This window comes from Podarcis filfolensis (genome assembly GCF_964270895.1).
Source record: "Podarcis filfolensis genome assembly, chromosome: 15".
NCBI lineage: Eukaryota > Metazoa > Chordata > Lepidosauria > Squamata > Lacertidae > Podarcis > Podarcis filfolensis.
Genome location: NC_139618.1, coordinates 25,265,050 through 25,278,298, shown reverse-complemented (window position 1 = coordinate 25,278,298; position 13,249 = coordinate 25,265,050). Strand labels below are relative to the sequence as shown.

Genomic DNA, 13,249 nt, shown 5'->3' with positions numbered 1-13,249 from the left:
CTGCAAATGCAAATATATATATATATATATTTACCCTTTCAGGGTCTAGGTGGAAGCGATTCATTTATAAATATTTCTCCAGCCCTGGTATAAGCTAGACAACATGGATCTCTGCCTTTGCAACTAGTTGTGAATGGCACTCATTGGCTACCTCTGCTAATCAGATTTCAGTAAACAGACTCTTTTGACTTCTTCGCAGATGCATTTGTCAGAGTGCGCATGCTACAGCCTCATACACACATGCAGAAGATTGGGGTGCGAAAGGGTTGGTAATCTGCTGGGTTAGAGAATGGACTCTACCATTTCAAGGGGGGTTTCATTTCTGGATGGCCCTTCTTCTTCAAAATAGCCATGCCAATAGAAAACTGGAACAATGGGGGTGGGGATTGTACGAGAAACTGCCTTTGCTAACCTGATACTCTCCAGATGTTTGGGATCCAATGAGAGTTGCAGTACAAATGACCTGAGGGGAAATGGCTGCACTGGAAGGTTTCTACCTGCGGGGCTAGCTTTCTACTTTCATTGAGTTTGGAGGGAAACATTCAAAAATGGGATCTCTCACCTGCAAACTGAAGCAGCAGAGGCCATTCTACCACTCCAGGTCTCATGTTATTCCCATCTCTGCCACATCTGCAGACCAGACCAGGTCTGAGTCTCAAAACAGCAAGTCTCATCCAAGGTGGTCTGCCCTTCAATACGGCTTATTTACAGAGACTTAACTAACACCTGGGACGCAGGTGGCGCTGTGGGTTAAACCACAGAGCCTAGGGCTTGCCGATCAGAAGGTCAGCGGTTCAAATCCCCACGATGGGGTGAGCTCCCATGGCTCGGTCCCTGCTCCTGCCAACCTAGCAGTTCGAAAGCACCTCAAAGTGCAAATAGATAAATAGGTAAACGGGAAGGTAAACGGCGTTTCCGTGCGCTGCTCTGGTTTGCCAGAAGCGGCTTAGTCATGCTGGCCACATGACCCGGAAGCTGTACGCCGGCTCCCTCGGCCAATAAAGCGAGATGAGCGCCGCAACCCCAGAGTCAGTCACGACTGGACCTAATGGTCAGGGGTCCCTTTACCTTTAACTAACACCTATGAACCTTTAATCTCACCCTGCAAGTGCTGTGATCCAGCTTCCTCCTCCTGTGACCTTAACTCTATTCCTCTATTCCTTCACCTTCTAAGAGCATCAGGTAGCCGTCCTGGATTCCTGGGAGACCCAGAGAACCACTCTCAGTCAGACTGAACCATACTGGGCTTGATAGACAAACAGTCTGACCTGATTCAGGTTCCTTTACCTTCTCCTTTGTTTCAAGGGTTTCCGGATCGACCTTACGCATTAAGTTGGTTTCTGTGCTGACGTAATAGTCGCCTTTGTAGACCACGTAGTTCACATTGCAGTTGTCTGTCATTTCTGGAACAAAAACCCCAGGTTGGTTTGTGGGTGTGATACAAAACACTTGGGATCACTGGAGTTGCATGGACACTTTTAAACCAATATTGAGTGCCAGAAACTAACAGTAGCAGCAGAGAAAACATGTTCTTCTCTTTATTTTCAACTTTCTTGGGCACATGAAACTAACCACAATTACTTTGAATTTCTGCTTAACCCTCAAGAAAGAAGGGCTTTTTCGCTGGACAGGTTTAATTCAAATCCATCAAACCTCCTTTGGGGAAGGTTCTCAGGCAGGGTGGAAGGAGAAAGAACTTGCCCATATGAAGACCACCTGGTGGAAACCCTTACACATATGGTTCTTAATTGTAAACTATATGTTGATCTCTGTCAGCAATTTCTAGATCAACTCTGCATCCCCAAAAAGAAATCAGAGTTGGATGTCATACATTTTCTATTACTGGGGAATGATCAGGAGCTCACCAAGCTAGTGGCTAAATATCTCTATTTGGGGGTTTTTGTCGTTGAAATACACTGCAGACACCTGATCTCCCTGGAGACCTAGAGATGTGACGATAGACTACTCTGCCTCCTTTCTTCTAGCAAATGTTTTGGGCCACTGGGGAAGTGGTAATTCTGTATTGATTTGTTTTGGATGCTTGGATGTGATGCCAATAAAAGGTTTGGTGATGGTGGTGGTGGCTTTTAAACCAGTGGTTTTCATCCAGTGTGCCGTGGCACCCTGGGGTGCCTTGAATGATGGTCAGAGGTGGCGTGGGCAACACTGGCCTCTGTCCCTCTTTCCTTCCCTCCCTCCTGTGATGCCCTCTTGCGTCTCTGCCTCCCAAAGGCTTGCACGGCTGTTTATTGCATCAGCCCTGGCTATAAGCTCTGCAGGTGAATGGTGCCTCTGGGAGCAGCTGCAGGGAGGACTCCCAAGGAGAGAGCAGAGGTGAGGAGGCTGAGGGAACACTCCACAAGGGAGGATGTTTGAGGCTGTCAGCTCTGCAGGCAAGGGGGGACATAACTGGGCTCCTGAGCCCCACAGGGGTGCAGCAGAAAGAACGTAGTTGGTCAAGGGAGCCGTGGACTCAAAAAGGCTGATGTACAAATGTGCTGGAAATGAAAAGAAAATGAGGGTACTTTTTAATCATATGTGGTGGTATGTAAGATGACAAAAGACTTCTGGGAAATTATATATAATGAACTGGGTGTGTGTGTTGAAAATACGTTTCCTAAGAAACCAGAAGCTTTTCTTTTAGGTATTATAGGACCAGAGATCCTGAAGGACCAGACGAAACTGTTTATTTACGTGAGCACAGCTGCACAGACTCTCTTAGCTCAGAAATGGAAAGATGGTACACCTCCAACCAAAGAAGAGTGGCAAACAAAATTGATGAACTATTCTGAGATGGAAAAAATCTTACAGGAAGAATTAGAAACCAGGAAGAGGGGGTCTTTAATAAAGAATGGGGAAAGTTTATAATTTATTTGAAAAGCTATTGTAAACAACCACATACATTGGTAGGACTAACAGGAAACTTGTAGTAAAGATTTAAACTATGGATTGGCAAAGGATTTATAAAAATAGAGTTATGATAGAGATGCAGAGGGGAAAATCATTACATTAAGATCCGCAATGAGCGTGGGGAGGGAAGTCAGAAGGGACTATATGTTTATGTTTTTAATTCATTTGTTTATATAAAATAGAAAATGAAAAAATAAAATTCTGTTTTCCTTGTCAAAATTGTTTGTGCCTCCAGGAGTCACAAATGAAAGTGGGGGACAGGGTGGGGAGACACACACAAGTGGTGGCAACCTGCCTTACTGTGGCAAGTGGCCTGAAAAAGAGAATCACTTTGACTGTTTTTGATATGAGCCAATGAAATGGTCCCTTCCTCTTGGCTCATTCTCTTGGATTACTGTCAACACTGTGAAAGCTGAGCTCACTGCAACTGAATGAAATACACTGCGGAGTCTCAGTAGAACTGATTCAGAGGAACCTGAGACATCCCTTTTACTTGAATTGTCAGGCAGCTATAGAGGCCCTACGGGGGCAGGGGGTAAAAAAAAGGCACCAAAGATTCTAAGATAAGGTTACCAGATGTCCCCATACAAAATCCAATGAAGTTGAAAAGTGTCCCCGGATTCAATGAAAAACATCTGGTAACCTTATTGTAAGAGGTGTCTCCTCTTGGCATTCTTAGTGCTAAAGAAAGGATTTTAGCGATGTTCAAGAAAGGCTGAGCAAGCCTGTGAAAGTTGGAACAAGAACTGTGGGAGCTTGAGAAGGAAACAGAAACCAATTACATGCAAATGAGATGAAGAAAGGTGCTTATCTTAATCTCCAGGTGGGAGGGTGGAGCAACAGAAAGTTTTTTGTGTGGTGGGATCAAAGAAGGTAAAAGATCTATCAAAGCAGTTGGGAAAAAGTGCTAAAATATATTCTTTGCTTGCTTATTCTGTAAGGTTAGTCTGTGTTGCATTGCAAGGCTTAATAAACTTTTTTGACACTTACTTGGCACTTCAAACCTTGACATGAAGCGCTCAAAAATGGACTTGCAAGGGTCAGGCATAGCTAAGGTTCCAAACTCAGATATCATGATCCGGTTGTTCCGGCTGTTAGCCATGTAGGAATCGCTCCTTAGGAACTTGCTGCTGTACTTCACAACTCCATCCTCAATGTCAAACTGGTGCATCAGAGACATGCCATCAAACCAGTGGTTATACCTTCCATTGGAGAAGAGAAATCTAGTCAGCGGGGGGCAGGAATAGGAGTACAGGGTACTGATTTCACCTATTTCCTCTTATCAGCTCCTGCCAACTTTAGGCATCCAAGGCAGACGGCCTTCTTGGTATTGGCGCCCACCCTGTGGAATGCCCTCCCACCAGATGTCAAGGAAATAAACAACTATCTGACTTTTAGAAGACATCTGAAGGCAGCCCTGTTTAAGGAAGTTTTTAGTGTTTGATGTTTTATTGTGTTTTTAATATTCTGTTGGAAGCCACCCAGCTTGGCTAGGGAGGCCTGGCCAGATGGGTGGGGTATAAGTAATAATTTTATTAGGATTATTATTACTCCTACTCCTACTTAGATCCTCACTGATGATAAAATGTGCACATGCAGTTCTGCCCATGTAAAATCCACATATATACCAAAGTAACAGCAACAAGATCATGTACAAGCTGATTTCTGGGGGCAGGGGGGAAGGGGATTGATGAGGGCACACAGGTGTGTTATTTCATCTTTTCCTTCTCAGCCAGGTAATAAAGGGAGGGGAAAACACATCTCCCAAACTTGGGAAAACACTTGTTTGATTGAATTTATCTAAACTTCACACAGAGTGGGGAGGAAGTTCAAAACCGATGAATGCAAATCTCAAAGGACTGAAACATTTTTCTTAAAAACTTCCCTTTAGATGAGGGAAACAAGAAATGTTTATTAATAAAGAATCTATCTCCAGGATACTGATTTGCCTGTTAATCCTGCCACCACTAAGCAGATGGGGGTGGACAGAATTCTCGAATCCCTAAGAACAAACCTTGCCAGCTGTGAACAACATGGTTCTTGTACAGTGGTACCTCGGGTTAAGTACTTAATTCGTTCCGGAGGTCCGTACTTAACCTGAAACTGTTCTTAACCTGAAGCACCACTTTAGCTAATGAGGCCTCCCGCTGCTGCCACGCCGCCAGAGCACAATCTCTGTTCTCATCCTGAAGCAAAGTTCTTAACCCGAGGTAATAATTCTGGGTTAGCGGTGTCTGTAACCTGAAGCGTATGTAACCTGAAGCGTATGTAACCCGAGGTACCACTGTATTTTCTTTCTGGAGACACAATTGACAGAACAACCTACGTATGAAAGAGCACATCCCTGTGTGGCTTGTAACTTTTCTGGGTGGCTTCTACGGCCTGATCCATAAAGAGATGCAGGCTTTTTTTATCTCTGAGGTTTAGAATCCCTTGCAGGGCACAGCCACAGCAAACCAAGCAGGCCTTACTTGTCTTTTCCAAACTCAAACTTCCCTGGGCCAACCCTCAGCAGCTTGCCCTTCAGCCAGGTGGGGATGTGCCCCTCGATCTTCGTAGGAATAGCTTGAGATGTCTCTTCTACGCTGCAGAAAAATGGCGAGATGCATTCCAAGCCCTTCCGGTTGCTGAAGGAGACCTGCTGCTGTTTCTGGGTCAATAGGAGACTTGGTACCACTGAGGAGACAAAAGCAAGAAACTAGCAGACCAAAAAGGAATACGGGCGCCCATCAACTTACCTGGAGGTTGCATTCCAGGCTCCCGTGCGCATAAGTGAAATTGTGTAGGCTGCAACCTATGGAGTCACAAGAGCATGTGATATACTGTAATACTTGGGCAAAGCAATGCATTTTCCCAGAAAAACTAAATAATGAGTCCTGGCAGGAGTGGCACACAGAGAGTTCTGTCTCAGTGGAGACTACCACCAGTGTCAAAGACATGGGGGCAGGCTTCTTCTTCACCAAAGGATGTGCCCAATTCTAGCACTATTTCCTTCCCCCAGCAATGAACTTCTATGGGGAAAATAAACTCATACCCTCAGAGACATTACTGGGATGTCAGGTTTCCCAGGCTCTCAATTTTCTGACCACAGCTCCCCCATATTTCTGTTCCAAGGTTTTGATTAATATTCTATTTGATTTTTTATTGCATGTCGATAATAGGCATTTATTTATTTTTTGCTTGTGTTTACGACAGTAGTTTGTGTAAACCACTTAGAGATTTTCTTACATTAAGCAAAACCAACAAATTTGCCCAATAAAAACCTGCCTAAAAAAAGCAGAGGGAGGACCTTCCGGGGGGGAAATAAAACTCACAGAACACACAGCTACACACCAGCCTAGGCAAATTAAATAAGGGATATGCTTTATAGCAGCTATCAACAACCATGTACCAATTGACATGCTTGTCTTAAGTGTAATACTTAAGAATAATCATATTTTCACATGCGGTCTAATTGAGCCTTCAGCAGGGATCAGCATTCTAAAACCCCTTCTTATATCTTTAAGGATCAAGAAGCTTGAAAGGGGAAATCCACCTGCAGGGTTAAAGCAATTATCCCTTTGGTGGTTAAGCTCTGGTAAAATGCATTCAAAGAAGAAAATCTGATGCTATGTGTAATAATTATGTACTGAGGCAGAACATGGAGTTGCCAATATATCCCTTTCAAGAAAGGGAACAACATTCCCTTCTGGGCAACTTTATGAAGGTCACATGCCCGAGATGGATGGAGATATGTATATTTTACCTTTGTACCACAGGCGAGTTTTGGCAAACACTCTCACACACTGTTGGCGCATGACATGTGCCAAACATGTGCAGCTCCCCAAGCGTGTAGGTTCATGGCAGTGCAGTTTTGTGCTGGAAGAAATTCATTCGGACTCCAACACCTAAACCGGTTCAGTCCTTTACTGACAGGTCCAAAGCACTAAGGCAGTTTCCCAAAGATATACATCTTTGTTATTAGCAAACCAAGGTACTGAGGGAACATTGGAATAAAGAATGAGAGATCTCAGTTTCGACCAAACAGTGGGAAACTGTTTTAACTGCTACAACAAGGGTGTCTCTGGACCTTAAATTGAGGCTATTACAACATCAACAAAAATTTAGAGTATACTGGACCCCATTACGTTTGTTTTTTAAAAAGGGCTATCTAAGGTATCTAACTGTTGGAGATACAATAGGGATAACGCTTCTCTAAAACATATGTTTTTTCATTATCCTATATTGAAAGAGTTTTGGAAGAAGGTAAATGAAGCTATCAACAGAACTATACGGAACAAACTTACATTTACAGAGCAAAATATCCTCTTGCATTATATACTCATGGAACCTTACAAAAGGACAATGCGAGTGGACTCTCCGTGCCCTTACCACACAGCAAAAGGACTGATACTGATGAATTGGAAAAATAAAAATGCGGCTCCCTTCTATGATTGGACTGAAGACTTATTCAAACTTGCAACATATGAAAGTTGTTTTTGTTTTGTTTTTAAAGGCAGTTTCACTATATACAGGCGTCTGGTAGATCCCTAGTAGAAGGTGCAGGCTTCAAATGCAAAGCAAGTCCAATTCACAGCATACATACAGCGCAGAGTTCAGTGTCAATCTGGCAGAGCTTCCTTGCAGCGAAGCAAAGAAGCAATGTACCCTTTGCTCTTTGTACTCTTAATATACCCAAGAATGACCACACCCTTGGCTGGTTGCCAGGTCAGTGACCGTCAAACACTAATCACATGACCTGAAGGTGCAAGTTAAGGGAAGCCCATGCACCAGCTTTTCCTTAACAGCAATTAAAGGAACCTCAACACCCCATCTTAATTCTCTTTAGGAAAAAATATGTATCATAGCATGTTATTATGCCATTATATCAGCAATGTTCTGGCTCGACTCACAATATACAAGTTTCATCAATCCATGTTCCACATTGTCCCTGACATGTCTATATTTTATGTCCATGTGTTTTGTCCTAGACTTGAATTGTTCAGGCTCTGCCATGGATATGCAGGCCTGATGGGCCTCATAAACTGTCACAGGTAGCTTGGATTCTACATTCATGTCCGCAAGAATCTGCACAAAATAGGGAAGCTGATTGTTCAATTCAGACAGAGCAGCCTATTCTGCTTCAGGTGTAGACACAGATACCAACCCGTTTCCAGGATTTCCAACCCACTAGAGACCGTCCAAATTGTACTACTATCCCAGCAGTGGACCTTCTTGTCTGTACATCATTTCCAAAGAGGATGACAGTTTTAAACAGTAGTCCTTTGTTGCTTTTAAATAGCGAAACACTCTTTTAACTGCTTGCCAAGCTGCTGTGGTTAGCTTTGAAACTAACCTGCTAAGAACACCCACAGCATTGTTAACATCTGGTCTGGACCACTGTGAAATGTACAACAAACTGCCAATGGCAGAGCGGTATACCTCCTGGTTTTCAAACACCACATTACACTGCTTTTTAAAAGTCTGTCACCATAGGAGTTTGAACGCCTTTACAATTCTGCATACCAAAACGTTCTAACAGTTGTGTAAATTTCTTTTTCTGGCTTAGTAGAAAAACTCCCATCACTTATTCTATGTACTTCAACTCCCAGGTAACTCTTTATAGCTCCTAAATCTTTGAGCTGGAACTTTTGCCTCTACTGCTGGGCAAACTCCTGAATTTAGTTGTTTGTTTTCCCAACACACGTTAGATCATCAACACTAGAAAAAACATACAATCATCTCCTGTCCCCTTACAATATAGACAGGAATCAGCCCAGCTCTTTTGGAATCCTAGAACACTTAGCGCTTCATGCAAGCACATTTTCCAATTTCTGGCTGATTGGCAAAGTCCATAGATCGCCATGTAAAGTCTGTATACACCTTAGGATTCTGCTCAAATCCTGGAGCTTGCTGCATATAAACCACCTCTTTTAACCCTGCATTTAAATATGCTATCGCAATGTCAAAGTGACTAACTTCAAGATCACGTATTGCTGTAAGGGTTAAAAGAATTCTCATACTTTCACTCCTGGCTGTCAGAACGAAAGTCTCATCATAATTTAAACCCCTTCTCTGCATGAATCCTTTCACAACAAACTTTTCTTTAAACTTCACTTTACCAGATGCTATGGTTTTACTTTTATAGACCCAACAGAACCCCACAGATTTCTCCTGTTCTGGCACATCAACAAGTGAGAAAACCTTGTGATCAGTCAGGGATTGCATTTGTTGTTCCATTGCAGCAAACCCAAGATCCTGCTGTTGTGAAGGCAGCTGCAGGACTTCCTCAAAAGTTTGAGGTGCATGGCTTCCAGTTCCAGTCTGCCTTAATGGAGACAGCTCTCATGACAGCAGGAGATCGTCAGTGGAGGATAAACAAGGATGACTGAGGATAGTTATCCTGGCTCTCACTCCAGCATGGAATGCAGGAGGCAGGGAGGCGCTGAGTACAAAAGCACTTCTGCCGAAAACCCAATGCCTCCATTAAGAAGCAGAGGTTCTCCTGTGAATTAGAGTTTCATTCAGACTAAAGTACATGTGCATGCTAGAAGAGATGAGATCACAAACTGCAGAACAGAACCAGCTGCAAGGTTGTTAAGGTTTGAACTTGAGAGAAGACTTTATTCACTGCAAAAGATGGTGGGGGGGGAGCCTATGGTTTCTTTATATAACGTTTTGTTCTCTACATTTATGATTCGGCAACCCTCCTTTGAATGTTAGTTCAAATTATATTTGTACAAGTGAGGAGGGAAGAAATTGATTATAGATATGGAATATAACATTAAACGGAACTGTTTGTGTAAAAAAGGAAAAAGGGAGGGAGGCTTTATTTTGCAAAAGGTTTACGATGGAAACTTAAAGCTGACTCTTCCCTATCTTTTCTTATTTACAAAGTGAACTGAATAACACTAAGAGGACGTGGAATTAATTTAATTGGAAGTATAATTGCGCATATATCCTCATTTGGAAGGAAGGATGAAAGGAGTCTGTGAACTGCCAAGGAACTGACTGCTCTTCCCAGGCTGAGAGGAAAAATTATAACAACAGTTTATTTATTGGGACAGAGTGAGTTTTGCAGCTGTTGTTAAAGTTGCAAAACAATGAAGCACGGGACAGAGTGAGGTAGAAATTTCTGGAAAAACAATGGGATTTCAGCTCCGTCCAAGGCATGATGGATAATAGCAACAACCGGGAAAAAATAGACATAACATTTTACAAGGACAGGAAGAAACACCACGGACAGAATAATTGGCACACATAGGAAGAACAAGGATATAGGTTTTTTGTTTGTTTTTAATTTATTTTCATAGTTTGAGTGCCTCACTTGTAGTTTTATAAATCATTTAATGTGTCAACATGAATAGAAGTTATTAATATGGCAGTTGTTGTATAAGGGATTATTATTATGTCCAGAATGTAATGGAAATCAATAAGGTTTTGGAGTGCAGAAATAAAGAAAATAATCAAACCTTCAGTTCTAGCACACGAGGGGAGGCACCTTATCTGAATTATATAATTCGGTATTTGAACAATTGGTATTAGTAACTGTGTTACAAATTGGTATTGTTATATTGAGGCTACTATTGGATTGTAATTGAAAACTAATAAGTTAGGTCAGTTTGCGCTTCAGCAAATGGTCTTTATGACACTCTGTTACTCTTTTTGCTCACTTAGAAAGTTTGCAGGTTTCACACTCCCAAGTATTTACTTGGGAGGCTTTTAACTTTAAATCAGTGTACAGCTGTGGCATTTTGGCTAAACTTCTAAAGTGTGCATGCCGCATTCTCCGGCAAATTCTGCCAGTAAAGATTACATTGTAAATATCTTTTGTCAAGCATGCTACACTCAGCAAACATTACTGGAGATTTTCCACTAGCAAAATATTTTCCAAATGTGCCCCCAGACAAGGCACATGCGCCGACCCTCGCTCTTGGATTGAAACACATGAACCATCAGCAAGGGTGACATGGTCCTTCCTCACAGTGCTTCAAGAAACAAATAATTCCCTGGGGTTCACCACATGCTCAGTACAGGCAGAGTCCAACAGCCAGACTCAGTCAGCAACTCTGGTTTCAGGAACTGACTGTCTCACCACGGCTGAGACAAATTGAGTTATTTGCTTCTGTTTTAAATGGGGATGCTTTTTATGGTTGGCATCTGGAGCCAGGCAGGCAGTACAGTGTCTCCTGAGGTGCTGCGTTGAGCCACAACAAAAACAGCCACACCACAACTATCGCCCTGGCTCCTCCCTCACCCAAGAATGACCACACCCTTGACCGGTTGCCAGGTCACAGTGATGTACTTGGCAGGTTGCCAGGTCAGTGACTGACAAAATCCTCCCTGCTTAAGTCAAGCTGTTGACTTTTCTCCCTTTTGAAACATTGCTTCTGATCATCTACTCTATCACCATCAATTACTGACATGGCTTGGCTTCACCTGCACCTTCTCTGCCAGCAAAAGCCAATTGCAAAGAACATTCTGTTCCTATCCATTGGCTAAGGAAGAAAGGAAGGCAGCAATCCTCTACTCATTTGCCTGGGAGTAAGCCTTATTGAAGCCAATGGGATTTGCTTCTGAATAGACATGTACAAGCTCTCACTGTAAGCCTGCAATTCTGTAAATCAGGATTTTCCAACCTTGGGTCTCCAGTTGTGTATTCTCAAAAAACAAAACAAAACAAAACAAAAAAACCCAAACCTTTCATACTTTACCTGCTCCATTCCTTGAGAACTGTGTGTTTGCGTGTTAAGAGGCAAATCAGAAGATGATAATGCTAGAAATGCCAAGTATTTCTAAGGTAAATTACAGTTCAGTGCCACTAAAAACAAAGTACATGAATCTGGCAACTAAAGAATTCTCTCTCACTCTCATGCCAGTGTACGGAGTTGGCTCCATTTTCTGGTTCGCCTTAGACAGGCAATTGCCTGCAACTTTGAGATTCAGGAAGCACTTTGCAAACTCATTGGTTTTGTGTCCAGTTCAAATGATCTCAGGCTGCACCAAATGCATGGTATGGCAAAGAAGCAAACAACCGTCTTTGAAAATGTAAAAGCCAAAAATTATTTAGTTTTGTCTCTGGCATTCATCAGAATTCTGGAACACACCTTTAGAAGGGAAAGCAGTAGCAAAATAAGTGTGGTAGTCCTTATATTAAGAAAACTAGATATTAATTTTAGATTATTCACTAGGTGAGAATGATATAAAAATTGAGAATGTTTTTATGACTACTGTTCGTGCGAAAGGCATTTCAGAGGAGAAAAGTTCAGGCAATGTCTGAAAATACCCAGCAATTATGACACGTTCAATTCACACAGGAAAACAGCCATGATGGATCAAGATGAAAGATGCTGTTTCATGTCTGTGTCATTTTTGCATAGGCAGTTTGTATTTTTTTAAAAAAATAGATTTTATAAAATATTTTCTTGGTTTACAAAAGTACGTGTCTTGTCTTTTTTTCCAGGTTGCAAAGTCCTTTGTGCAAGTTTTGATGCTGTACGTGCTGCCGTTTAAGACTCTGGCATAATGATAAATGTAGCAGCAAAACAGCGATGAAGCCACAACATAAATGAAAGCATTATACATTTTGGCAGGGCACTGCTGGAGTGTGATAACCCAAGAGTTCCAGTTAGTTACTTTCTTCCTCTCTTCCTGACAAATAATGGTAATTCATAGCTACATCTTATGTGGGTCCACCAATAAGAGTAATGAAATTAATGTAAAACTGGCAAAAAGAAGTCCAGTCTCCTGGTTCCATTGCTGACTGATATAAAAGGTAGTATTGTGTGCGTGCGTTTTGTTAGTTCTTTATTTTGGGGGGTGGAGATGCGAAGAGTTGTATAAGATTTATTTATTCTTCTTGCTTACTGCCTGCTACTCAACTTGTTTTGTGTATTTGGCCCCGCTGAAGACTACAAGGCCTAGCCTACTGCCTTGGGTTGAAAACATTGACTTTTATTCATTTATTTTAGTAAGCTAGGGAACTTAGAACTGTTTCAGAACTAGACTGACTGGAGGGAAGGGGAAGAAGATTATGTTATTTATGACTTCATACCATTAATGAGTACGTGCAAATTGTATAAAGCTGTAAGTTACTTTTGTTTCAAATATGTTATCTTTTGTAACTTGTTTTATTTTCTATAACTTTTGCAATATTTCATATCGTTTAATAACACCACTCAGTGATTTGTTTCAGTTACAATCTTGAGCCTGTGGTTTTACTGGTTAAACTCTATTCTCTAATGTATCTGAGATTTGTCAGCTATGAAAGTTACTGCTTTCCCACAATTTGTTTCTATTTTGCTTTGGTGATCCAAAAAGTTGAAGCAAATAGGTTTGCATTTCCAGCAAAAGGGTAAAA

The 13,249-nt window shown here is 41.9% G+C and overlaps 1 protein-coding gene across 3 annotated transcripts in view; it reads right to left on the bottom strand.

The window, feature by feature from the left end:
• Positions 1–13,249, bottom strand: part of BCO2 (beta-carotene oxygenase 2) — a 76,671-nt gene that overhangs the window by 9,768 nt on the left and 53,654 nt on the right. For all 3 annotated transcript variants that reach the window (XM_083588686.1, XM_083588688.1, XM_083588687.1), the window contains 3 exons: positions 5,382–5,586; positions 3,901–4,112; positions 1,288–1,403 (listed from right to left, as the gene is read on the bottom strand). In XM_083588686.1, the coding sequence (XP_083444812.1) occupies positions 1,288–1,403; positions 3,901–4,112; positions 5,382–5,586 (533 nt within the window). The remainder of the gene's footprint in view (positions 1–1,287; positions 1,404–3,900; positions 4,113–5,381; positions 5,587–13,249) is intronic.